The sequence below is a fragment of the Plectropomus leopardus genome, chromosome 8 (assembly GCF_008729295.1).
Source record: "Plectropomus leopardus isolate mb chromosome 8, YSFRI_Pleo_2.0, whole genome shotgun sequence".
Classification (NCBI taxonomy): domain Eukaryota; kingdom Metazoa; phylum Chordata; class Actinopteri; order Perciformes; family Serranidae; genus Plectropomus; species Plectropomus leopardus.
Window position 1 is genome coordinate 27,950,294 of NC_056470.1, and position 27,822 is coordinate 27,978,115.

At 43.2% G+C, this 27,822-nt stretch overlaps 1 protein-coding gene across 1 annotated transcript in view; it reads left to right on the forward strand.

The window, feature by feature from the left end:
* Window positions 1-27,822, forward strand: part of camta1a (calmodulin binding transcription activator 1a) — a 393,330-nt gene that overhangs the window by 300,021 nt on the left and 65,487 nt on the right. Inside the window, exon 6 of the mRNA XM_042492229.1 lies at window positions 8,877-8,948. Coding sequence (XP_042348163.1) covers window positions 8,877-8,948 — 72 coding nt within the window. The remainder of the gene's footprint in view (window positions 1-8,876; window positions 8,949-27,822) is intronic.

Sequence of the window (27,822 nt, forward strand, 5' to 3'; positions counted from 1 at the left end):
CGTATATATCTGCTTTGTCTTGGCATCTCTGTATTATCATTGCAACAGGGGGCAGGAGTTATCGAGTGTTGCTGCACTTTCTACCTTAAAAAAATCCCCAATAAATCCTTCTGAACCAAAATCTTCACAGCCAGTCATAATATAACTCAGGCAACCAAGACTGCATTTTTCCTTGACATTAGTATCTAGCTACATGTAGCAGTGTACTTGCAGCTGACGAATAACTGAAACAGAGTATATTCAACACACGCACACACACACACACAAAATAAGGAAAAGCACATTAGATCCATTTAAAGTCTATACATTAACATTTATGGCCTACATTCATCTTTTCACTATTTATAGCTTGTGATGTCAAGGAATCGATAAACTCAAGTCAAAAGTATGACGTAAGAGAAAACTGCATCCATAAATAAACACACAGGTACTGATGCATTTTTCTCTGACTGTCATATGTGTGCTTGTGTTTGTCTTGTGCACGTCCAGTCACACGCAGGTAAAATTGATTTTCTATTTCTGCAGGTGTATGGCATTATGTTTACTTGCAGGTGTGATTTGGCACACTGCTGTGGGTAGCTGTGTTTGTGCTTTTGTGTATCAGTGTGCGTGTATGGGTGTATGGTGGCATGCCGTAGGCCCCATGCCACCCTTCCATCCCATTAGCTGAGCCCAACCCCTGCCGGTGTCTGCTTTAACCTTGGCCAGCGGGCTGGAGGAGAGGGAGAGTAATTCTAACCTTAAAAACCTGCTGATTAAAGCTAGTTTGGTGGAATTCGATTCCACTTAATGCCTTTGGCCGTGAGCCCAGCTGGCTAGCATTAGCATCAACAGACACCGTGTCTTCAGTCAGGGAGACAGACGTGCATGGGCATGTGCATGAGCTTCCTCTGGCACGTGCTAAAGCGCGGCTGTAAACCCCACATCCCCTCGTCTGTCTCTCTGTCTCTATTCTTCTTCTCTGTCCTCTGTCTCTCATTCCACTCTTGTCTCTCCCCTCTGCCCAGTATACAACTCGTACACCCAACTTCATCACCACACTTCTCCCTGAAATGTCTTTTCTCTCTCAGGGCTTTTGGTGTGGCAAGTGGTCAGGGGTTTCTCTCTAACTGCCTCAGCCCTGTTATTGTTTTCCTCTTGAACTTGATGTATAGCTGTGTTTACGAGTCCAGCGTGGCTAATTAATTCTCGTCTTCAGGGCCTGTTTATCAACTGTTTGTGTTTATTTTACAATGAGCATGCTATTTTTAGAGCTGGTCATTTCCATAACACATGCGTTTTTCCAGAGCATCATTTGTTTTGCTTTGTTGAGGAATTTAGGTTTGTTTTTCTTTCTTTTTTTCCCTTCAGCTCGGGTGCAGCCTGCCAATTCATTTTGTAGCCTGCTCAGTTTTGACTGATTTAGAGGCTGCAGCTGGTCCGATGGAGAGGACCGGGGAGATAAATCTAAGCCTCTTTTGATTTATTATGTATAATGTCTCATCAACCGTTGCTTAAGTCTTCAGATGCACTGAAGAATTATACTGTTACAACTTTACAAGTAGTGGCTTATTTAAAGGGGTATAAAGAAGGAGCAGAATCTTAATAGAGAAAGCATTCGCTGGCATAAAAGCCACAGTCATTGTGCCAGCAACATACAGGAGCTGTGCATTTTTCTCTGAATCCAAAATGCAAGAGAGATACTGTATATTATGAGCATTCTGGGCAGAGTGCCACTGTAGCAGACACTACAGATAATTTGATTCCCGCTGAACGATTGGGAGAGAGCGGAGCGGAGCGGCTGACTGTAAAGACAGCAGGTGAAATGCAGAGCATTACGGTATCAGTTGAAAATGAGCTCATCCTCCAAACTGGAAGTGGCACTTTTCAGCCGTAAGTCATCTAATCACGTCTGTATAGAGCCAGAAATCGTTGGTTGATCAATAGTCATCATGGATGCTGTCAATGGCCAGAGTAGCTTGAATCTTGCATGGTCCATGAATCTCTATTGAGTATGGATTTTGCACTCCCTCCACGGATGGGGTTTGATAGTACCGCCTGATTGGCTGCTGCGTGAGCTCTATTTATGCTGCTGTGCCCCAGGCTGAATCACCTGCCCCAGGCATCCATGTGAACAGACATATGCAAAAACACAAACACACAGAAGTACACACACAGTAAATGATACATTCCCTCTAATGAAGCAGTGAGCCAGAAGTGACTTTACCAGGTGGAAGTCCATGTCAACAACTGTATGATAGTGCGAAGCAAGTCACTCAATACAGCCAGAGCTGAAAAATTTATATGAGATCCGACTATGGATTATTCATACCCAGAGTGATGATACGTGAGAACAAATGTTGGCTGAGGAAACATCAGAGGACACACAGATTGAGTCAATGGTAAAACTATACTTGAAAGAGTTGGCTGAAAGTATGGGATGATAGATGGAAACTGGGAGCAGGACATGGCAGTGGCGCCTCCAAGGGGGGTAAGGGGGGCCATGGACCCTTAAATAATAACTGTCCTTAAAACAGTAATATTTTACTATTTGATATTAATGTTTTTAAGAGGCTGTGGTGCAGTCATTTTAAAGTTTGCGCAAAGGTAATGATATCTGGGGCGCCCAGTGGCTCAGTTGTCGGGGCGTGCACACCATGTATAGAGGCTGTGTCTTCACGGCGGGAACTGTGGGTTCGATTCTGGCCTCAGCCCTTTGCTGCATGTCATCCCCACCCCCCATCCATTGTCATCCATTGGCAGCAACCAAGTCGGCTTAGGGATCCTTTGAAATCTCACATTAAGATATCTAAAATAAAATAGGTTCAATGGGTACACAAGAGTCTCCCCTAAACTTGAGAAGTTCCTGTTCCCAGTAAATGTTTTGTGCTGAATACTTTGTCCTTACTGGATGTGAGTGAGTGTCAGCAGCTAAATCAGTCTGATTGCATTGTTTTCTGTTAGGCTGCCCAAGCTGCTCACAAGCAGAGCAAAGTGACACAGCAATATGAATAGCCCAACACATTTATAAATAGATCCATAACACAAAGCAGGATTAGTGTGAAACTCAAAATGTCAAGTGAACCAATATTAGTCTATACACATCAGATAATTAGTAATATTAACTGTAAAATAAGAAAACCAAAGTGTGCGATTCCATAACTGTCCAAATTGACAGTTTTCAACAAGCCAATATATCTCAACAGCATAAAATAATTCCTGAAATTCAGTCATGGCTTATAGTTTTGGTGTGCCACCTCAAGATTTTCAGTGGCTCCATCGTAATAAAGACATCTTATGAAAATGCCTGGCATGTAATCCATGCATGCACCGTATTGCTGTGTGTAAGCAAGCGTGTGTATGTGTGTCGACCTGACAGACAACAGACAGACGAATGTGTGGCAGCCTCTGACAGTAAGACGTTTGCATCACGGCAGGAAAACAGCAAATTGCCAACATAAATAAGGTGCCACGCTCTGATTAGGACTGTCTTCACACATCATTATGGTCTAATGAGAGTTTCCCCCTCTCTCTCAGTCTCACTGTGACTGCGTGTCTGCTTGCCAGTTTTGCCACTGCAGACTTTGCATTTTGCTAACCCATCTCTAGCTGTGCCTGACACCTGTCAGCCATGATGGATGAATGGAAGTGAGGTGTCGCCAGGACAACAGGCAGGCCAGGGGCAGCGGTGGCCTCCGGAGGCAGGACAGGTAACCGGTGGTGGCCCTGCCTTTATATCTGAAGGCTTTATTTAGGCCGAACTGTTTATCACCAAGCTGTCTGGCCTGCTTGCCCTGTGTGAACCGTGATCCTGCTCCGCTCAGGACTGCTTTAACACCCCGAGGGGGGGGCGTGTTCAGGCCAGGCTATAATACCCTCTCATCGGGCCGAGCTGGAGTTTCATCGCCTTGGCCGCTTGCTTGAGTGACAACACCAAATGAATTTGCTGCATCAGTGTCTGACTTTGGAGGACACACGTCGCTGTAACTCTTTTTTCCTGCTGTCTGCAGTGACAGCGCATGAATACATTATGGACATGCTGCTTGTGAATACCTCTAAAAAAAACGGTTGTGTATTATTGTTCTATTGTGTCTCATTTGCACCTTCAACAGTAAACCAATAACACATTCACACGCCTCTGAATGTGTGTTCTTAGGCGCACCTATGTATTTATTTCACTGTTTTCAGCATGTCAGCATGCAAAAGCTCTTCAAAATTACACACTGGAAAACTGCACTTTTAATGAGAGGATATGTGTGTATGTGTGTATAATTATGGTTTAATTGCTTGCCCTGTGATGTGCTGTCATCTGTCACAGCCCAAAGACAGCAAATAATGGTTCTGCTGCCGTCACTTTGTCACCCAGACGCTCAGCATGCAGAGAGCAGCAGAAACACCAGTAACTGATATGCGTCTTGAATTACTGATAAGCGTTCGAGTATGATGAGCTTTGTGTATGTGGGCGTGCTTGTGCTCTCAAAAGTATCTTGGCCAGCCTTTCTATCTCCGTCTATTGTGTGTGTGTGTGTGTGTGTGTGTCTGTGCAGAAGGGTGTGTGCAAGAGTGTAACAATCTGTGCTTCTTTGAATATTGCTGTGTTTAGGAGTGGGTGTAGTTTTTTTGCTTAAGAACTCATTGTCTAATTCTGTTTGTGTGCGAGTGGGCGGGAGTGTGATGGGAGGGTGAGGGTGCACCCAAGCTTACGTGTGTGTGCGAAACGTGTTTGATTCCTACTGTATATCGGTACTGACAGGTGCAACAGTTGTGTTATGCTTTAAGCTGCTTGTTTGTCTGGCACGCTGCTTTGTGTGGTTGAGAAATGGAGTAAACAGAGGGAGAGGAAAGCAGCCTGGGGGCTAATTTATTCACTCCCCAGTCGCCCGAGTCGCAGAGGCCTGTTGCACTGGCCCACCTGTCAATCCTGAGGAGCATGCCATAGCCTCATCCAACTGCACACAGTCACCACAGCCCACTCTCAGTGGGCCAAGCGCTTTAGGCAAGACCGTATTAACCATGATATATCAATAAACTCTCCGTAATCAGAATTAACAAGACAACAAGCTTATTTAGCACACAAGCAGCATAAAAAAGTCTGCAATTTTCTGTGTGCATTGAATGCAGAGCTGTATCAGAATTTAAATGTAAAGTCAAATACCGAACAGACAGAATGGTAGCATTTCTGTTTGTAAGCACCTTTCATTGAAGTATTGCAACACATGACTGAAGTGAAACGCGTAAACAGTTTAATGCCTTACAGGCCAATGCAGCCTATTGCATCACGACCGCCTAATCCCTGAAAAGAGCACAAAGTACAGTTTATGACATAAATACTTACAAAACTGCACAGGAGAAATGTGGGAGCTGCTAGCAAGTGTAGTTGACTGTAGTAATGTGATGTTCAATGCACTGTGGGAGTGGGAGGAAGCGTCTGTCCGTTGCCAGCGTGGAGTAATGGATGGCAGAGCTATGGGAGTGGGAGGAGGCATACATCCTATTTCAGACAGCTGTAATGGATGAGAGTACACTGAAAAAAATAAGAGCGGGAGGAAGTCTGCATGCCTTCACTATCTCAAAGTCTCACACGCAGAGTTCGGTGGTATTGAAACCGGTTCACAATAGATGTGAGTGGAACAATGGAACACCTGGTGGAAGAGTCAAAGCTGATGTGACTTTTGTTGTTTGTGAATTTGGTCATAGGCGGTGGCAGACGTGCAGTGGCACCAATATTGCCAACGCCTCCAGACACAAAAAAAAGAAAACCATTTTTCTATTTAAAAAATTGAAAATGAGGAAAAATTATCCAAAGATCTCCTGCTGATAGGCGGTCTGAAGTAGGGGCACCACCTGTAGTCCGTCTAGTTCATCAGTGAATGATCATCACAGTCAGAACATGCTAGAGATTAATGAGTACAGTGTGGTGGAGAGTCTTTTGAAAGCATTAGAGAAAGAAAGTGAGTCATAAGAGGAGCCTTTTTTTAACAGAGATTGCTCCTTAGGGCTGCTATGAAGTCCCATTTTTATGTTGGCATTATGCCGCTTCACTGTGTGATTTTAGACAGCATACCAGCATCATGGAAGCAACCCCCACCCCAAAAGAAAAAAAAAATGGGTGTGACATGTAACACAACGTTAGCCTCTAATGTGACATATAACTTATGCATCTACAGTGCTTTCTATTTATTTTCTAATATTGTTTTTATTGGTGTTTAACAAATAACCTGTACCCAACAAAACAAATACCCACCTAACTCTATTAAACAATTAAACAAACAGACAATCATTACACAGTACACCTGATTCAGGACAAGTACACCTACATTAATAATGGCATTGCAACTAAGACTAATACAGAGTTGTTATCTGTTTTCTAGGCCTGGTCATCCCAGTCCTTTATGACCTTCAAGTTATCAAAATAATTTAAAAAGGGTCCCCAAACCTTAGGATTTATTTTATTTTAACCAACTTTAAGTGAAACAGTTAATCTTTCAGCCACCTAGCATTGCAACAGTGTCTTCATGAGGCCGCATCGTCAGCTCTTTCCAAACAATAACAACAACATAACATGGCAGTAGCAATCATATACTGTCCCTTTTTTATGGTGGCTGATCTCGTCTTCGCTTGGAGGGTAAGGAGCCTTTGAAGCTCATTGTTTTCCAGAATTGCGGTCATTTTTGGTTGCTGTTCTTTTTCTTTGAGTTAGCTGCTAACTTAGCTTTTTTAATCTCCTGGCAGTGGGTCCCACACATAACACATGGTCAATATGTCAGACCAATCACGGCCGTGGTCCCATCCTGTCGACTGTCCCTCGCACACAGACGTTGATTTGCCACTGTTACAACCTCCGCTGTTGGCTTAAAGGCAAGACAACTCTGTCCCCCAATTCTATGATTGTACCTGTGAGGTGGAGTAATAGCGTGATATTACAGCCGTAAAACAGGCAGTGTGATGCAACAGTAATCTGGGGCCTAGTACAAAAAAAGAAAAGAGGAAATTTGCAGTATTTAATGTTTATTTATTATGGTTTGTTAGCGAAGTATATAAATATAAAAGATGATAATAATATGTTTTTGTGTGGTGGGGAGGCCAGGGGAAACTTGTCTAGGATGCCAAATGAGCAAATTTCAGCACTGGTCATAGGATGTTTGTATGTGTGAATGTGTTGGACACATATGGCAAAAAAACACACGTGTTTGTGCATCTGTGTGATGTGTTTGTTTTTTAGCGATGTAATGTGTCTCTCACCATGTGCCCAGTCTGTGTGGCTGTGCTGTGCTACTCTGCAATAATTAATCAGACGGTTTGATGTTTGCAAATGAGTGTTTATACAGACTGACTTCCTCTGCAGGCCCTGCTCTTTTTAACTAGGTTTTAGTTAAACAAGACGAGCACATAACACATCTCAAGGCACCGATTTATCACACGGTCCTCCAAGCAATGTAGCCCAACGCCCCCGTGCTACCTCGTCCCTTCCCCCACTCCTGCCCTCTTCCCTACTGCCTACCCGTTCACATCTACAGTGCCCGAGGAAACCCGCCTCAACTTATCGAACACACGGCTTCTGAATAATGAAGCTGTGTCATGTCTGTGCATGCACACGCCCTCACTAACAGTGCATGTATCACCCCAGCTGTGATATCCCCTGATTTCTAAACAAAGAGTTATACCAAAGTGGATTGGAGCTCAACCCTCCCCGACCTGCTTGTTTGATTTATTCCTGTAAGAGCCAAGCTCCCCGTCTTAAGTGCAATCCACCCTACCGTCACCTTTCACAAATATCGCACAAAATCACAGCCTATTTCCTCGCGAGTGAGGGTTGGGGGTTTGTTGCTGCTGTAAACAAGCAAAAGGCAGGCTAGCCATCCCTCTGGGTCACCTGGGAGCTTGGGTCTCCCAGAGAAGGATTGAAGGAGGAGAGAGGACAGGGAGGAGGATAAGTGCTGCCTCGCGCCTGTTCCTCGCTGCACGGTGCTTCGTTGCCTCTGCTGCTGGCTGGTGAAAAATGTCTCCTGGCCCCTCTGCCAGATACTGGGAGGCGTTATCAGCCCTTCCTAGCTCTCTCCGCGGTAACGAGCCCCCAGGCACAGTATTATCTGTTTACGATAAGGATATTAATAACACTGTGCTTTAGTTATGTTGCCGGGGTGCCCTGCAGGGTGATGGGGGGGGTGGAGGAGGGAGCACCTGAATCATTCTGTCAGGGGATCTCTCTAAGCAGGACAGGGTGAGAGTGGAAGAGAGGGAAGGAAAAGGAAGGAAGGAGTCATGCGGTGATGCCGGGACATTGCTGACTGGTCAACCCCATCCACTTCCAGGTCTTTATTTTCAAAGAACAATAGCTTGACCATCTGCCAGAGGGTCCATGTGGGAGTTACCGTAAGGAGGGAAGAGGTCAGGGGTGCAAAGGTCACAGCTGTCATGGTCAGCAAAGTGGTCAGCCCATTTTACTTACTGTAGTGCCGAGATATTTAACTTGCTTTGTTTGGGGGCCAATTTTGCAAAGTGACAGGAGGCCAGGGGCCAGTAGCAGCAGCCCTATTTGTTTCTTGTATTTTAGGACATTTCTGGGATTACAGGACATCCCTCGATTGTTAGGAAATTTCTAAAATTTTTACGGGCATAGCTAGGACCTCTGTCGGGCGGTGCGCGGGATCCTCCACTGGGACTTCTTTTGACAAACAAGTTCTATTTTGATGCTGTTTTATGCACTCTGGCACCTTATGTATACTAAAAGAACAAAAACAATTCCTAATGTGAATCATTTTATTTTTATTGCAAATTAGAAAAGGGTTGGGGGGCCACCCTATTGGGGGCCAGATTTGGCCTGAGGGCCATAAATTGAGTATCACTGCTGTAGAGTAATGTCTGCTCTTTCTCTCATCTGTCTCCCTTCCTTCCAGTGTCTGTACGGCTGCTACGTCCACTCCTCCATCATCCCCACCTTCCACCGTAGGTGCTACTGGCTGCTCCAGGTAAGAACTCGTGTCCTCCTCTACAGTTCACCACACTTTAGTTTCACCCTCAAACTCTCCCAGCCTATCCACAAGAACTTGAATGAGTTGCATGATATCAGTTTCCATTTAACTGAAGCATTTTCCTTTGACAGCCGGCAGGCAGACATCAACCTCTCCCCTCCACTCCGCCACCTCCCTCCCTCCTCCTCCCTTTCTCTCTTCTCTTTTCTCTCCCCAGCCTCCATTTCCCCTTATCTTTCCCAGTCATTCACTTTTCTGATGGCATTGCCCATACACGCCGTCCAGCACGAGGGCGGTATCTCAGTCTGCTAAAAGCTTTGCCATCTCCCCTGTCTAACAGCTGCAGTGATGGGCAGTAAAAGCGTGATGGAAGACATTCCCCGTACAGTATAGTGTGCTTACAGTGGGTCGTCAAGTCCGCGGGCTGAGAGTGGTTGTAAATAGTAGTCCTTTGATCACCTCCCCAAAACATCTCATCATTCTCGTTTAGCATGGCAGCCATTATTGTTGGAAGGTGCCTGATACGTACAACCATTCACACACACAATTTTAAGGGAGCATAAAGCACACATGCAGAGAATAAAGGAGTGTGGAGCCGCCGCTATGTTTGTCCATATATCCGTCTATCTATCTGTCTGTAGTTACTCTTGTTGAAAAAAGCACGCAGAAAATGCATCTTTGGTATATATACACTTCGCCGCCAGTTCAATTCCTCTAAGCTGTATTTTCTGAACACAAGAATTGTCGAGTCACAACATCCCTGCTGTACTGAACAGACCCAGAAGACAAATTCATCTGTGGTCTAACCAACCCGCCTCACTGTGTCTGTTAGCAAGAGAGCAGAGCAGACCGGTTGGGAAAGACAAAAGAGAAGAACTGGCCTGAACAATGCTTAAATACTAATCAAAATAATTAGAGTGTTCCCACAGCAAACAAAAGCTTTCAAACAACAACTGTTTATTTCTCTCTTTCTCTGTCTGTTGGCTTTGTGCGTGTCACAGGCAGTCATAACAACACGAGCAGACAAAAGCACATCTCTTACTGTCTCTTCTGAGTTCAATCAGCGAGCGAGGCAACTCAGGTTATTTTCACATAAATATATTTTTCAAATGATTAGAGGTACCATGTATTATTAAAATAATGAAAGCAAGGAAAACAATGAAATAAGGGTATGTGGAATATATCATCTTGATTCTGGAAATAACACAAGACACAGTGTGATATGTTTAGACTTTGGGAATGATCAGAGGAAGCTCTTGTACTGTTTGTGAGGCTGTGTATTATCTTTAATCTGCTTTCATTTGCAGACTGTCAGGGAAATCTTGTGTTGACTTTCCGGAGTCATTTTGTGGTGGTAATAGGAGCTCCCTCTAAGCATAGGTTCACATTTTCTTTGCTTCTATCTTAATACAATACTGGTATTCCCATATGTGCATTGAAATACTGGCACCTGTAATCACCACTCCTGTCAATAAAGGCCAAAAAAGATCCCATTCTTAAATACCATTTCAATGTAAATGATGGTGAACAAATTCTTTATTTTATACTAAAGTGCATTCCAAACCTCAGTCAGTCACATTTTTAACTTCTAAAATTGTAGTCTTTCTTGTATTAAAATTCTCTTAGGTCATATTGAAGACTGTACATTTGGAGAATACCCACTTGATTTGACCAGTGGTAGATAGCAACTGCACTTAAAGGGATATTTCAGGATTTTTATAGCAGGATTGTATGAGGTACTAATCCATAGTCAGTGTATTACATTCAGTAGATGTCTGACAGCTGAATCCCAGTTTGGAGAAGCAGGCTGCAGTCTGACACAGAAGCTAAGCAATGTACTGCTGTGGAGGAGTCAGCAAAAAAACGTATTTTAACCACCTAGAAAAAGTCCTACCTTCAGACAGCCCATTTTGTCAGGGACGCCTTTAACGGCTTCAGTTCCCCACTCAAAAATAATAATTTTAGAAATTAAAACTAATGGTTCCCAATTTTGTGATATCTCACAAGAGCAAACCTGCTGTGCAGATGTAAGTGTGTGGGAATCTTCTCCACTAGACTGGACTCTTTGATGTTTGCAGCACCTTGCCAAAATTAAGCTGGGTGGCACTGTGGTTGTTCTGCATGATCTTACAAGGTCTGCCTGACCTAATGAGTATAATGGCACTTAACTACCTAATTTAATATAAAGTAGCTGAAGTGTTTAAGTTAAAATGCTGCTTAAACACTGATGAATTTGTATTCATTTATAATCTTAAAGTATATTTATAATCCACTGTGTAATATGCAGTGATGTGCCAGTAAGGGGCCATTTTTCTGCAGCAATTTTACTTTTTAAACTGAATGTACATTTTGAAAATGATGTTCTTGTACTTTTGCTTGAGCAAGATTTCAGATGTGGGAGTTTTACTTGAAATAGAGTATTTTTGCATCGTTGTATTGTTACTTTTACTTTAGCTTCAGTTGAATTTATAAAAATGAGCTATTGCACAGTAGGAATGTTTTGATCTGTCTTCACTTACATTGGAATTGCATCATTGAAAGATCTTTATGGCCAGTATGGAGAGGAAGACCATTTGCAGCAATTGACAAGTTTTCAGCATATAGGCACATGGGTATAGTTTTGAAAAAGACTTTTTGAAGCCGAAAACCTTTTCTTTAAGTTGAATTCAAGCCTAAAGGAACACTACTCAGGAATGAAAGCATGCATATAAACAGAAGGGGATTAATGCAGAGAGCTAAGGTCAATCGGGGTCACTCACTTTTTACAGCCCTCGTTTTCACCATCTCTCTCTGCCAGTTTCAGCCTACACACACGTAAACAACCATCAAACTTTTAGGAGTTCACTGACTCAACTTTTTTTCTTTTACTGCAGAATATCAGCAACTGGGTTAGTGAATCCCTGGCCCTCAACTCTCCTTCTCTCACACTGTTCAGTAGATCTTATATGACTCACAGGGCCCTGGTGTGTAGCTAACTCATTCACTTATTTAAAAAAAACCCAAAAAGACAAAAAAAAACGGATCTTCTGGCGCGCAACCGAAAACATTTATTTACAACCAAGCATTTTCTGTGACACTGAGAATTCCTAGAACCGCAGATTTACATCTCTTTTCAGGCAGTTTATTGCCAACCATCTGTGCTGACAGGAAACCACAGTCACAATGACACCAGAGGTAAAAGATTAGATCACTTCAGTCCATATCTCTGCAGATGCAGATAGACCTTCAGCACCTCTGTCTCTTCAAGCCACTTTCAGCCAGACAACTGACAGTCAGCCCCAGTCAAAACGGTCTCTCTCCATCTCTTTTTTCCACCTTTCTCCAGTCTCTGAACCCTCTGTCCCTGACTCCCTGTGTACCATTTGCTGTGTCCATATGAGATTTGCAGGCAGTAGTCTGTCAACAGCAGAGCAGCAAGGAGACTGGAGCTCCCAGAGCGGCAACAGGGAAAGGTCACCAGTGAGTGAAAAATGTAAATATTCAGCCATCCAGCGGCCACAGTCACGGAGAGACAGGGATGAAAATAACTCCTATTACACAGCACCGACAGGGAGAGAACACAGAGGACAGAGAGGGTAGAGACAGACTGTGAATGAGAGAGCGAGTGAGATGGACACAACTTTTTAAAAGTTAGGCTAAAAAAAAACACAGGAGGGAGAGCTGGAGAGAAAGATAGATTTAAAGATTTGAAGGAAAAAGAAACAGCAGAATAGAAAAGGAGAAAGGGGACAGTGTGTATGTGTGTGTATTTTTGGATATGTGTGCGCAAGAAAGACAGACGGAGTTAGGTTGGTGAAAGGTGTTTTAGGGAGGGGGGTTTTAGCCTGTGGGTGTGTGCCTCTTTATCCACTCTTTATCCACTCTTTATTGAGTCAAAGCCTGGGTAATGAGACAGGGGACGGGAATGAAGACCTGCGAGGGGGGTCCTCCCTCACTCCATTCATTTTCTTTTGTTCTTTTCACCTCTCACTCTCAATCTGCTCATCCCCACCACACTACCTCCACCTCTCTATGGCATTAGACCACTTTAAAATGTCTGGCCCATCCCCGCAAATGGCTGAGACTGAAGAAAAGTACCACCGCAGTTATCTGGGGTTGCAAACAATGAATCCAAATTGCTGCTGAGACAGAGAGCTGCCCAGAGCGGACTGTGTGGTTTGTCACTCAGAAAAAGTTCCTATTTCAAAGGATTTGGTATTTAAAAGAAAGTAGGGCTCTGTGTCATACCATGGTACATTTTTCACTGCTACTAACAAAAACCACACAGATCCCCATGTCATCACAATCACAACAGTAAGTTTTGACCCTTTAAATACAGCCAGTTGCAGCTAAAGTGTGCATAACCACATACTTAAAAACATAGAGGAGACCAGGGACAGTAACACATTTTGGCAATTTTCCAAACAAATCAAAAAACATTTACATCATAATAGCCAGTTTTTACTTCAACATATTAAAATGGTTTTAGGGAATGTGTACAGGTTGCAAAATTGATTTGAATACAGTCACTCCACTGTCATACATATTATTTTAAAGTATACATAACTAGTCATTCAAATTCTATAAATGAAAAAAGATAATTAATCATTCAAGTTACTGTGACTATTAATGTCTTTTTCAAAATAATGTTGACCTATTTATTCCCCACTGATAGTCATGGCCAGAGGCATTTTGTTTTTGCATTGTCCATACATTTGTCCCATTCCCTTGATTGCTTGGATAACGTGGACTCAGTGACAAACTGATTAGATTCTGGTGGTCAAAGGACAAAAGTCAAGGTCACTGTGACCTTGACTGTTTCATTGTTTTGTGAACACGATATCTCAACAACACCTTAAAGTGATTTCTTCAAATTTGGCACAAACATCCACTTGGACTCAATAATGAAATGATTCAAATTTGGTGGTTCAAGGTTCAAGGTTACTGTGACTTTTTGTCCGTGCATTATCGTGAATGTGTGTTATCTCAAGAATGCATTGGGGAAATTGCCTAAAATTTGGCACAAACGTCCACTTGGGCTCAAGATTGAAGTGATTAGAAATAGAAGTTTAAGTTCAAAGGTCACTGTGACCTCCCAAAACATGTTTTTGGCCATAACCCAAGAATTCATGCTCAGATTATGTTAAAATTTTATACACATGTCTAATAGGCTAAAATATTAATGTGATGACATTTTATATCCAAAAGGTCAAAGGTCAACTTCACTGTGAAACCATAATGTTCTTGTCTCACCATAATTCATCAGACAGGGGAGATATTTGGTCAGATGCTGAATTGGTGACACTCATCTTGGGTACAGACCTTCAAACTGTGCTGATTGTGTAGATCTTCTGTGTCACCAGGCTGACGATGTGTGTGACACATCCATGTTTTAGAATTTGTAGCCTCTTCATAGCAACATCCATATTTGAATCATTGTCAAATAACTGTCAGGGCTACATATGAGTCTGAACCGACATGGATGTTAGCTGTTACTGCAACTTGACCGGTTTGCGGAAACCCACAGCCCAAGGCTGTAATTCTTGTTTAAATATAAATGCAAGTATTTGGTTTGGGGACAGATGTAACAAGCGTTCAAGCCATTTTACCAGCGATGTTTTCACCTCATGTCAACCAGCCTGGCTGCTAGTTTGACATGTTAATCATGTATTCTTAGCTCACAGTACACTGATTCTGCTTGTTTGGATTCCTAGACTTTTTAGGACAGTACAACAAAACACACCTGATAGAGACTTTAAGGTTTTACCTAAAAAAAACCAAAAACAAATGTAACCAAAAATACAGGTTCTGGAAGCTCCAATGGTGGCTCCTCGAATCACAACTCTCCCTGGTCTCCCCTACCTCTACACATCTTTCTATCCATCCATAAGCTGTCATGACACGCAGACAGACACACACTCACTGACACCGCGGATCTCTCCCATCCCGGTGGCACTGATTGATTCCATTGCTCCGTGTCCCCTTCTCTTGTTTAGTGCTAATCGAATGTAATTCCCTGCCTGCGCCTCTCCATCAAATCAGACAGTGGAGTTTGCGCTGGCCGACGGGGGCACAGAGGTGGGGATAATTATGATATTAATACGGAGGGGGTCTGAGGGGAAACTTCATTTGTCCTGCCGCCTGCCACGAACACAGAGAGGGGTCAATAGCCTTTCCCGCTTTTCCTACTTTAAAGAGGAGGAGAGAGGCATGAGATAATGAAATGACTCGTAAGGCAGGAGGGAATGCTGACGACCTTGTTTCTTCACAGCTATCACTTTCTCCCTCTTACCTTCCTCCTCTTAGGCCACTGTGCTCTAGTCTCTGTCTCACATGAATACATTATTAATATCGCCATTCACTGCAGTTACATTTTTCTTATTACATTAGTCCTTCAGATTATAATGACTTTGGAACCACTTGAATTAGTGTTATGTAGGAAAATGAGTTGTCACTGTTGTCCCTGTGATCATTCCAGCACTATTAGAGAGTATTTCAACTATTTTAATTTATGAAATAATTCAAAGGTTACTTAATTTGACAGGCGCAGTGATAACTCTGTGATTTAAGGGAACCTTGAGCAGTGGAGGCTCTGTGGTGCTGTCCATGGTGCTGAAACGCACTCCGTTCTAACCTCTCTAACTGTTCACCACATCAGAGTCCTTTTTTTTTTGGCTGATTTATCAAAAACCACCCAGCCCCTTTGAACTCCCATGCTTTTTACCTCTCATAACAAGCTCACCAATCTCCAAAGATCAATACACCTGGCCGACGCTGTCAGCAGATCATGTGCAGGGTCCAACACTCATCGCGCCTCACGCCACCACATCACCGGTCGGGGCCAGAGGCCTCTCGAACTAATTGAATGGGAAAAGTTGAGTAGCTCCTTTGCTGCAGTGATCCGTCACAGGTCGGTGTGCAAGCAGGATACAGTAGCTCCAGACCCAGAGCCACATGCCTGCAGGCTAAAGGCAGACAGATGGATTCTTCATATCTACCAGAGTCCTCTATTCATTCGGATCAGTTTAGTTGCCTCTGTGTTGAGCGATGGGAGACAGGTGCCGGATTCAGAGTGGCTCAGGTGATGTGTGATGACGGAGCAGAGCTGTCAGGTCCAGATTCACATCAGATATGTCCAGACTATGCAAGGCTACATAATGAATATTTCACTGAGATAAATCATGGATGAGCCTGGGCACCGTTCTGTTGATTTCACTGAGAGGGTAGAGAGGCAGGGAAACCTGGCGAGGTTTTGACTGGCTGTCTACAACCTCGGGGCAAATGGAGGCAGTAGAAATATAATTGCCTTTAGCTATGCAGGCTGTTGTTTGTATCAAGTGGAAATGCACCTCTACAGAGTATGAGATTAGATTTATAGCATATGAATTTGACTCCACCACCTGACATTACTGTTCAACTCAAAACCTGAACAGTGGACTGGCAGGAGAACGGGTGGCAGTATATGGAATATGAGTGTGTGTCTGTATCTGTCAGGGTGTGCACATGCTTCCCTGTGTGTGTGTGTTAGGCTTCTGTTTCTGCGCTATGGTAGGAGACCATGATGCTCTCAGCAGCATGCTGCTTCTGGCAGGCCCCCACTCTCTCTGCCATGAGGAGAACAGCTGCTTCACGAGCATGTCGGGGTGTGAGCCATGTCCCCGTGGCTCCCCTCATCTCCTTCGCTTCTCCTCCTCCTTGTGTGCAGTCACACAGAAACACTGCATCTGACATTAACCCACTCATTCCTCTTTACTTATAAACAAATATGTCCCACCCTCTGCTATCACTTCTAGTTTTCTGAGCACCTCTGTTTCCTCTCAGGGAGACAACATGGAGCTAGTTTTGAGTTGGTCTCTGCCCAAAACAGTGACACTGGGGCGTCTGACCTCTAAACAAATTGAAGGTTATTCTGGTGCTTAATTAATGGCCCCTGCTGGAGCGCTCTCTCCCCACATGAAGAAAACGAGAGAGAAGTTGAGCGAAACCCCAGAGGCGCGCAGAACCTCCTCTCCTCCTGGCAGACTGATCTGTTTCTCAGTGCCTGCGACCTTTTCTCTAGGCCCGTCGCCTAGCCCACCAGCACGGCCAATTATCACAAATCCCCCGCCGCATTTGTCTTGCCATTTTCACTCTGCGGCCAAAGAGGCGTGCATGGCCATAGACTCATGCAGCCTCCTAACCAGCCTCAGCCCAGACGGGGAAACAGAGGCCCACAACAGGTATGTGGTGCTTAAATAATTCAGTTACCCTGAAAGGTTAAGCCTCTGCCAGTAAGATGAATTGACATTCATCTTGCTCCAGAGTCACACGCCCCGTTTTTGAGAAGGAGCAGCCATCAAAATGTTTACATTTTGTGGCTTCCAAGAATGTTATTGACACCCATATTTTGCATGATATTCTACAAATCCTGCTGTCTTTCTACTGGCTGGCTCCAAAGAGCACAGAGGACTGGTTAAAGGACTTTTCAAGCAATTTCACTGTCAAAGACAAATGAAAGACAAATAAAATCATGAGTTGTACCTCACCTGGTGCATGCTCCTGTAATCTTGATTGTCAGTTGAAAGGGGGTCAAAAATACTTAATCCGAGTCTTCAGTTAATCTTTTTTTCATCTTGCCCTTACAACAGTTTCAAAAACTTTAAAAATTATTGCAACTTTTTAGTCTTAGCTCATTCAAATAGTTGAGGATAGCTGCGCCATTCATCATCTCTAGCACCAAACAAGAAGCAGCAAAGCAAGTAGACGATAAACACAAAGGGGATTTCGGGGAAGAGCAATAACATGAACAAGTCACAGTTCTCTTGGACTGTGGAAAAGTGGTGGAGTTGTGGCATGAACAAGAGTCTGCGTTTAATTCGGCATATATGTGATCCACCAACTGGCATTTATTTTAGTGAGAAATCTTCATTTTGAAACATTCAGCTCTCATTACCACAGCCTCCTCCCACTTAAATGTGCAACTAACCAACTGAGGCTGACTGTTGAGGCGACAAAATTTAAAATATAAAGTTTTAACCCAACTGCATTTTTTTAATGGATTATATTGATGCCGATTTGACTGTCGAAATAAGACGCCTTTTGTTTTTTTGTTCTGGAGTTATGTATTTTTCAAACATGTAAAGAAATGCTTAAATGTCATTTTTCTTGGCATAATATTTTCCAGGAGCAGGATGACAAATAATCTCAAAATGAATCTCATTGTAATCTTGCAAATAGTGATCCTGCAAGATCCCCATTCTTTGCAAAATGTCATAGGTCCTGTTCACACCTGGTATTAACATGCGTTTTGGATGATCCGATCGTCATGGTCGGGGACACATTTGATCACATATCTTTTGTATTTTAAACTCTAAGGCCGTCCTTATGCATCTCTGACAACAACTACGTCATCAGTGCAGGACGTGGTGGTTGTTTTGGTGACATCCATCATTTTGCCCGATGGAAGGCAAATAGCAATATCTCCAGCTGTACTGACACAACCACTAACATGAGTAGCAAGCTTGCAAGAGAACTAAACAGTGTGGACGTAATAACTGTGCGCAGGGCATTAATGAAATCTGAACACAGGCTGGAGGTGGATAATGAACACAGGTGTGAACAGTGATGAGTCTTGGCTGTCCAATCACCTAATACTTGGTCTAAACAGGCTCATTGTGCCATCTTTAGATGTGAGAGTGTGCCAGAGTTTAGTCTTTAAAAAGTCTGTAGGCATAACTACAGCAGGAATCAAATGTCTGAGTCCCTTGCTGATAATGCAAGCATCGAGATTAAAATAGTTCTGCCACTGTAAGCTTGTTGAAGAGCCTTGCGACAAACCTCGATCCTGATTTGATATCACCCTCGTTGTACTCGATGAGCTTTCTCTCTTCAAGTCTTTTGCTGCCTCATATGAGTCCCTGTGAATCACCAGCCGGGCTTATTTGTGTTTACATCCTGCCTGTGCGTGTTATAAAGCAGAGGAGATCAATGGCTCCACACTAAGTCTGCTCTGTGCTGTGCCAATCTCTGTGTTCCCCACTTATGTCAAGCCACAGATCTACCCGTGTCACTACGCCGGCTCAGGCATGATGGCAGAAGTGTGCGCGCATCTCCCAGCCTCCCAGAGAACACTGGTCACAGCTAATGACCAGAACTGTCCGATTTGTCCTGCCCTGATTACTCCTCTGAGCCCCAATTAGCCGTGGATGAGGGCTGACATCCCGACACGATCGCTTGGATGTGTCATAGAGGGAAAGATGAGACAGCGAAGGGAAGGATGGAGGTAAGAGGGAAGACAGGGAAAGTGTGCGCCGAAGACTGAGGAGAGGAGCAAAGGGGAGCCATGGTAATATAAGGCCAGAGTCATTCACTCTGCATTCAGTCTGATATCGATCTCAATTCCCCTTTAACCAGCCACTGCTCATCAACATACACACCAACAGCTCTGATTGCAATTTCTATAATTGCCAATTTTCATTGTGAAAATCTGTCTATTTGAGGGCGTTAGCTGCATCTGGTCGGAGACGGGCTGATTTCTCTGCGGGTTAGGGATGAAGAGACTAAGGACTGTTTGTGGAAAAGATATAAGATAAAGATAAAGTATTGGGCCAATGTGGTTGAATCAATTCATTAGATGAATGCGAAGAGTGAGGATCTGGGAGCCTCAAAGGTATTTTATTATGGATAAAAACAATGCCATTCGTTTCCCTAATTGTCAATAACAATCTCTGTTATGAACATTGTTTTCATCTGTGTGCCTTCGCTCCATATCCCCTTCTTTTATTCGTTTCTGCTTTTTGTTCTGCTCTGACCCCCACCCCTCATTCCAGCGCTCTATCTGTCTTTATTTCTCTCTGCCACTGTCTCCCCAGGATTGCTGAGCTTTCTCCCCTCTGCAAGTTTTGAGAGAAAATCTCGTTTTTTTTTTTTTTTTGGCTCTTGCTCTCATTCTCTCTCAGTAGGGGGCAGTGGAAAAGTAACTACAAGGGCACATAAAGCCTTCAGAGTCAAACCAGACTTCTTTTAGTCTTTTTTGATCTGGATAGATGTCATATTGAACACACATGCGCACACACCCTTCAGTGGGATGGCTCAGCTCCTATCTGTGTCTGCTCCCCCATCTTAACACTCGCCCACACAAACCTGAGAAGACACAAGGATTGAGAAGAGGAGGGAGAGAGAAAGCAAAATGTAGAAGGCTAGGAGAGGAGGAAACAAGAGGTGGGAGGGGCGGAGGTGCTTGGAGAATGGGGGATTAGAGTTGGAAGATTAGAGGTAGAAGATGATATCATTTGGTAGAGATGAGCGGGAGCAAACGAGCAGTGCAAATCACCCGACGTTAACGAGCTGCCTCATAAATTACTGCAGCCGAGTGTACGCTTGAAGCTGGATCTGGATAGGGCTGCGTAGTGCAAGGGAGGCATAACGCTTGTCTTAATATTATTTACTGCCCCCTCCCAATTTATATGGCTTGTCTCCCATAGCCCAATATTGGCCTCCTGTGGCAGCATCAGAGGATGTTTCCTTATAAATAGTGGGAGGTTTTAGTCTGCCTGAGTGCCCCCTGTGTGGCCCATCCTAACCCTCATGCACTTTGCAAAGGAGAGACTCCCCTCCTTTTTTGGATCCCATCAGGGGAGAGCTACAAAACATAACATAAGAGAAGCTGGCTTCCCCAGTGCCCCCGTTAGATAACTCATATTTGACAGCCTCTTCCTCATCTCCATGAAGTGTTTATTTACCTCCTAATACACAACCTGTAGCAAAACACAAACAGTGAGTTATTAAAAGGGATAGTTCACATTTTTTGAAGTGGGTTTGTATGAGTATTTATAGACAGTATATTATATAGTGTTTTGTGAAGCAGGCAAGAGTCTGCTATGAAAGTCCGCTCTTTGAAACCTGAGCAAATTGGCATGATTTCTTCAAAAACAAACAAAAAAAAAAACACCTGAAAATTAGCAAAAAGAAAAAAGGCAGAGATATTGAGCCCGGAGCGCGCTGACCACCAGCAACTGTATGTAATACACTGACTAAACACAAGTATTTCATACAACCCCAGTTCAAAAATCCTGAACTATCCCATTCATTTCAGAGAGTGATTTCCAATTAGAAAATTAAGCCACTGTAGCACACTCTTCAAAGCCAGACTCCATTGAGAAAAGCAGCGATTTAACATCACTGAACACAGGAGCTGCTTGACTACTGCTGCCTTGAGAAGCCATTTTGTTTATGTGTGACTTTGGTGTTTAAAAGGGTAGTTCAGATTCATCAAAGTCCACATTAGCAAAAAAAAAAAACTAACTCACTAATTGAAGCAATGATAGACAGCAGCTCCTGTGTACAGTGAGCTAAAACTATTGTTTTTGTCAGTGGAGTTTAGTGGTTTTGGCAAAAGCATAGATGGAGAACTGAAACTGTCAACAGCTGACATTGACTTTTTTATAGTTGGGACTCTTAGGTGGATGAAATACGTTTTGTTGCCACGCCCATCCAAGCGATACTCTGCTTTGTTTACGTGTCTAATTCCCGCCTGCTTCTCCAAACTGGGGGCGTGCTGACTGACAACTACACTAAATAATGCACTGACTATGGATAAGTACCTCAAACAACCCCACTTCAAAAAATCTGAACTATCCCTTTAACCATATAAAAGTGTTGCTTTTCAGTGAAATGTGACTTTTTTTCTTGTGTGTGCCAAAATTCCTTAAACCACTTAGACAAATCCAGCAGGGATTACAGCAATTCAGTTGAAATGAACGTGTTTATAAACCTGCATGTTTCCGGCTGTTCTCCAGGGGACGCAGCCCGAGAGAGGCAGAGCCAGGGTGGGATGTAGATGGCGGAGAGTTGGCATCTCTCTTTTTCGTGTGCTCTTAAGGCGTGAGGGAGGTAGAAGGAGGGGTGGAATATACATTTCTATTTTAGCCAGGAGCCCAGCAGCGGGAGAATGACTTTCATTGGTTGGAGTCTAAATATTACATGACTTCCTGATGGCAGTGTGCTGTCTGAGGCGCTGTCTGGCCTGGTATTAACCTGTCCGGATAAATCAGCCGTTTACCCAACTCTGTTCTTCTATCCAAAGCACCGTTTCCTCCCTTCTTACCTCATTTTTCTTTTTTTTCCTCCCTGAAACCCTCCAGCTTCACCTGTTTCTCATGCAACATTTCAGCCTCTGGACTGCTTGCTAAGGCAACTTTGTGTGTGTGTACAGTGTGAGTTACTCTGTGGTCCTCTGCCAAGGCCCCTAACGTCATATGCAGCCTGGCAGGTGACAAATAGTTTTTTAATTGCTTGCACCAGGAAAATCATTAGTCTCTTCCCTTTCCTTGGTGGGACCAGGCAGGACGTGTGCGCAATAATAATAGCCTCAGTCCCGTTTCCCGCTTCCCGCCTGCTATTTTTAGAGCAGGTATTTTAAGGGCCCTCTGTGTATGCTATGTGTGTAAATGTATATGTGTGTACGTGCATGTGTGTGTGAGTCCACAGTAAGGGTGGGCTAAATGGTCCGGGGGTGCTTTTCCTTGCTTGTGACGGAGGAGAGAGTGTGTTTGTCAACCCTGTTCCTGCCTCATGAGAGTTTTTCTCATTGCTATTGCTATTCCCCAGCCCCTGGGAGCGTGCTGTTTGTCTGTGTGTGTGTGTGTGTGTGTGTTATTTTGTGTACGTGTACCCCTGTGTCTGGCAGGCTCTGGCCTAGGCCATTGTGCTCTAGTGCATTACTGTAGCAATCCACCGACACAGCGGCCAGCCAGATGAAGCCGTCCAGTTTATGGAGCAACCTGCAAACTCCAGCTGCTTTTGGTTGGGATTGTGCTTAGTGGTGAGATATAGTATTGATTTTCTCTCCTCGGTGCCCTTGCCATCCCTGCGTAGATATGCACCAGTGCTCAGCATCCATTCACTGAGAAAGGGGAGAGAGTGGCTGTGGCGGAGGTGTGGGGGGGGCAGAGGATGATGTTTATGTGACGATACTGACCCCATTCGTTCGCACGGAAAAGGCGTGGAACGTGAGGGCGGCTAGACGGCAGAGGGGAATTGAGTTTGCGAGGCTCAGATTGCAAGATGAACCCTGAATTTGATTTCTGTGTTATACAAGCATTTGTTATTATATATCTGGGCGTCTGAGGGTGTCTGTGTGTCTGCATTCTTGTATGGGCCTATTATGTGTGGGTTTGTGAGTGTGTGCAGGGGTGTGTGTGTGTGTGTGTGTGTGTGTGTGTGTGTGTGTGTGTATACGTGTGTGTTAGCAAGCAATTTGGATCTGTGTGCTGCTGATGTTTGCTTGCTTTTTTTTCCCTTTTTTTGCCCTTGGTGTGAGTCCCAGTGGGGAGCCATGTTCAGCACTGTTCCAAAGCCATTCAGATCTCCCTCTCCCTCCACTCGCTGCCCCCTCCCACACCACCCGACCTCCTTTCCTTTAACAACATGGTAAAATCAAATACATGGACAGTCATTATTTGAAACATTTTTTGCCGAACCCCCCTAGCCGCACTGCAGCGGTTAATGTAAGCGCCTCATTACGCAAAGTATTTCATACATAAATGATATAACTTAAAAATCTTATTAAGTATTGTGTGAAAAATATTAGTGTGTGACCTTTCTGCAAATTTGAAATCTGGCGCTCATAAAATGTTTAAGCGGTAAAAACTGAATTGAACCTTCTGGACTGTCAGTGTTAATGATACCTTTAGGTGTATAGTACATCAAACATCACAGTATCGGTAACTACACACACACACACACACACACACACACACACACACACAGCTTCTCCAAACTGTTAAACTCTGTGGTTAGTCTTCAACAGAAAAATATAATGCAATCAGAATCCACAATACTCTGCCCAGCGTCCCCTCAACTAACACAGGATTTAATTGTTTGTGTATAATTTAGACAAGAGCTAACTGAACAACAAAAGGTGAACTCCCATGTTTTTTAACTTGGACCCTATTTTCCAATGATTTGTGTCTAAGTCACACGTGGAAATATTTTTTTTTTAAATTGGTCCAGTACTGAGAGAGAAAGAGATGCAGCTGGTGGTGGCAAAACGAGTTGCAATGTAACCACTTGGGGCAGATGTACCCACTAAAAGTGATTGTTCAGGCTCAGATTGTTATTGTGAATGTCTAACAACATTAGGGAAAGGACCTTAAAGAGACATTTAATCAGATTTTTTCATACCTTCTGCTTGTTCCAGTCTGTTTTAGGTCCAAGTCTCACCAAAGGCAAAGTCTCATTCTGAAATGTCACAAGAGGTTGCAGGAAGAAAACATGGAAACATGAGCGAGAGTTGGAGAGGGGAGTGCTGGTTATAGTTTGTTGTGTTTGAGTACAGAAAGTGTATCTTAGTCTTGTCTACAGGACTTTCAGCAACATGGCTTTAATATTTAGCTAATTTCGGCAATGTGGAAAAAGTTCACAAGATTTCACAGTGAGACTTCTCCTTTAGCGACACAAAAGAAACAGGAACGAGCAAAAGGTACAGAAAATGTTGTGTCCTTCCTCTGACCTTTTCTGTAATGTTGCCAGAGACCCATAATACCAATCTGAGGCTGTAAGTGGCAAAAACAGGCATTTTGAAGATTTCAGTGTGTAGCATTTGGGTGTGTATACTGACAGAAATTCTTTAGTGTATAATCACCTGAAAACAAGAATTGCTGTGTTTTCGTGACTTTAGAATGAGCCATTTTATACTCACATAAGAAGAGGGTCCTCTTCCATGGAGATTGCCATGTTGCACAGCCGTGTTTTTACAATGACCCATAAGTGACAAGACAAACACTGGCTGTAGATAGAGCCGTTTGTGTTTTGACGTCAGCCACTGTAGCAGCCCTTCCACTAAGCAGTACTGGAAAAACACTGATTTTTGAACATGAAACTGCTTTAAGTCGCCAGGTCTGTGGATAATTCAGCTCCTTGTAAGGACTTCCTGAGAGTCTGGATCAGAAATAGGTGTTAGTTATCAGAGAAAAAAGGTGAGCACACATTAGCAGGTGCTGGGCTAGCAGCCCGTCTGTGATGCCACAAACCGATTGATTAAATTGAAAGGTGCACCTGCTCCGAGTGGTTACATTGCACCTGTTTCACTACTACCAAAGTATTCAACACTGGATCACTTTCAAAAAATTGTCACTTAGAAACAACATGATGGGAAAATAGTCCAAGTTTAAAAAAATACAGAAGTTTCCCCTTAAATGTGTGTCCTTTGGGTTGATATCGACTATCCTAACGTACACCCACATTTGGTCAACAACTGATTTACCCTACAAGGATTGCAAAAGTATTTCACTGTGTTCAACTAAAAATATATTGCTCAATTTTTAAACCTGGCATGACCAAATTCATAATTTGCAGCTTTTACCATTAAGTAATCAAAGTGAAAGTGACTAGTCCATAAAGAGATTATAAAAACCTCTCTCCTATCACAGCTCATCATACACTGTTGAACGGTGGCCCACAAGAGAAGTGTCACAAATTTAGGAGGTTTGCTAGCCAAACAGCTGAAGGCCACTACTCTGTATATGTATATGTATGTGTGTGTTTGTTTTTGTGTGTGTGTATAATCAGGCTGTGTTATCCAAGCCAAGCAGCCCTACCCTGGCAGTGCTGAGGCTGGGGAGACCCCGTCTCTTTCCAGATTCATCTCTCCAGCTTTGTTTGACTAAGTAGTGCCATGGTGTTGGTGTTGGAGAGGGCTGGAGTGGCAACAGCAGCAGCAGTGCAGTGTATGCGTGGGTTGCCTGAGCCAGTGGGGCTTGGCACAGAGAGGCAGCATATGTTCGTGGCCAGCTTTCTTCCTCCTCTCCCATCTTTCTCTCTCTCTTCTCCTGTTTCTCTCTCACTAGCTCACTCTTGATAACCCTCATCTTCTCACGTTTTCTCTCCAATTCTTTTGGCATTGCGTGTCCTGGTATCACCTGTGGGAGACGTAGTATGGAGATCAAAAGGCAGTGGGAATCCCAGTGTCCCCCAAGGCCCACCGTATCTCACTAATGCCACATCCCCATCTTCTAACAGAGACACTCACATTCACTCCTCTTTGTCATTTTGTCACCTGGCAGACGATCAGAGAATATTCGGTGCAGCAGGTAATAAGTTGTGGCTGTGAGGGGGCTCTCTGCTTCATTTTTTGATGCCTTTCCAAGGGTTGGTCACCAGCACCTTGGCCTCTCTGTGCCCTACATAAACACTGGCTGTTATCCAAGCATGTCAGAACCAACCAGTTCTGAATAGTACTGACTAACTGGTAGATATGGACCAGGGGTGGAGTAAGTATGCAGTTTCTTTACTTTAGTAAAAGAACTATTTTTTTTACTTATATATATGTTACTTCTATGTGTTTTTTAAACTGTTGTTTTTTTAATGTTATATTTAAAACAAATGTTTAGAAAATAATTGCCAAAAAAAAAAATGAAAACTCAACAATATTCACAAAATTAAAAAAAAAAATGTAAACATTGTCTACTTAAATGTCTCTTAATATATTTGTACTCAAGTACTCAATTCAGAAAAAATCTATAAAGACCTCAAAACTCAAAACTATTTTTAAAAAAAAACAAAGAAGACTTAAATGTTTATTAAATAATTGTTCCCCGTGCAGAAAAATGGAAAAAACAAAACAAAAAAAACAACCCTTTGCTGCATGTCATCCCCTCTCTTCCCCCTTTCACACAATAAGCCGTCCTATCAAGTAAAGGCTAAAAGCCTAAAAAAAAAATTTAAAAAAGAAAGTAAAAGAAAATAGTTGCCAATTAATTTTCTGTCAATCAGCTAATGATTAATCGACTAATCATTTCAGCTGTACTTGTATAAACTGTACTTGTGTAATTGGGTAGCTTAATTTATAACAAAAAGCATCACATTTAATTCCCTATCCTTTTGTTTTTATGCAAAAATTTCAATTTTTAAAGTAACTAAAGCGTTCAGTTAAATGTAGTGAAGTAAAACGCACAGTATTTCCCTCCGAGATGTAGTGGAGTAAAAGTATAAACTGTGAAAAGAAATGACTCAGCTAAAGAACAAGTACCTGACATTTGTACTTGAGTAGTACTTGAGTAAATGTCCTTAGTTACATTCCAGCACTGATATGGACCACCATCCTGCTGCCTAGCAAAGGGTTAACTGTGTCCCAGATAGCCCCAACCAGCTGTTTCAGCCTTTCACACCTTCTCTCCTGCTGCCTCCTCTCCTCCCTGCCTCTTGGACCAGTAAATGAACACTCATTTGCAAGTTAGATAAATCCTTTGAATGTATTATTGATGCAAACAAATTAGCCTGTAGGCCCCAGACAATACCTAATGGAGCCTTGGCTTATGGGTGAGGTAGTTTCCAGCGAGGGCACTGTCGGTGTTCCAGGATTGATGCCTGCTCTTCTGCCCCGTAATTATTTCTCCTACAAATTATTCAGCTGTTCTGATGCAGTTTGGGGGTTTAAAGCAGTGCTACTTATTGCTGCCTATATGATTCCAGGCCTCAACCCAAGCCACATTCATTAGTTTATTAAAGAGAAAAAAAGACACAGGCAATTAGATAACTGGGATAAAGCCACCGAAATGAGGGGATGTGTTATTATTCAAGTTTATGCATGCTGCTCATAATTCACTGGGGTTTATGTTGGTGTTGCTTTTTCAAGGATATTCTCTTATCTTGTTGTACACAGACACATGCTCACATTTTAACAGCCTTGTATAAGCCTGTTCACGTATTTACAGAGACTCAAACCGACTCCCTTTCGCAAATATGCATCGAAACACTGGCAGAATGCATGTTGCACACACATGCAAAAGTGTGGACACATATGGACACATACACGCACAGAGAGGACACACAAGTTTGTGTAATTTATGCTCGCTGGCAGTAGCGTGGTAGAGGCAGAGGTTGTAACACCATGAGAAGAAAAAGTGCGAGAGGA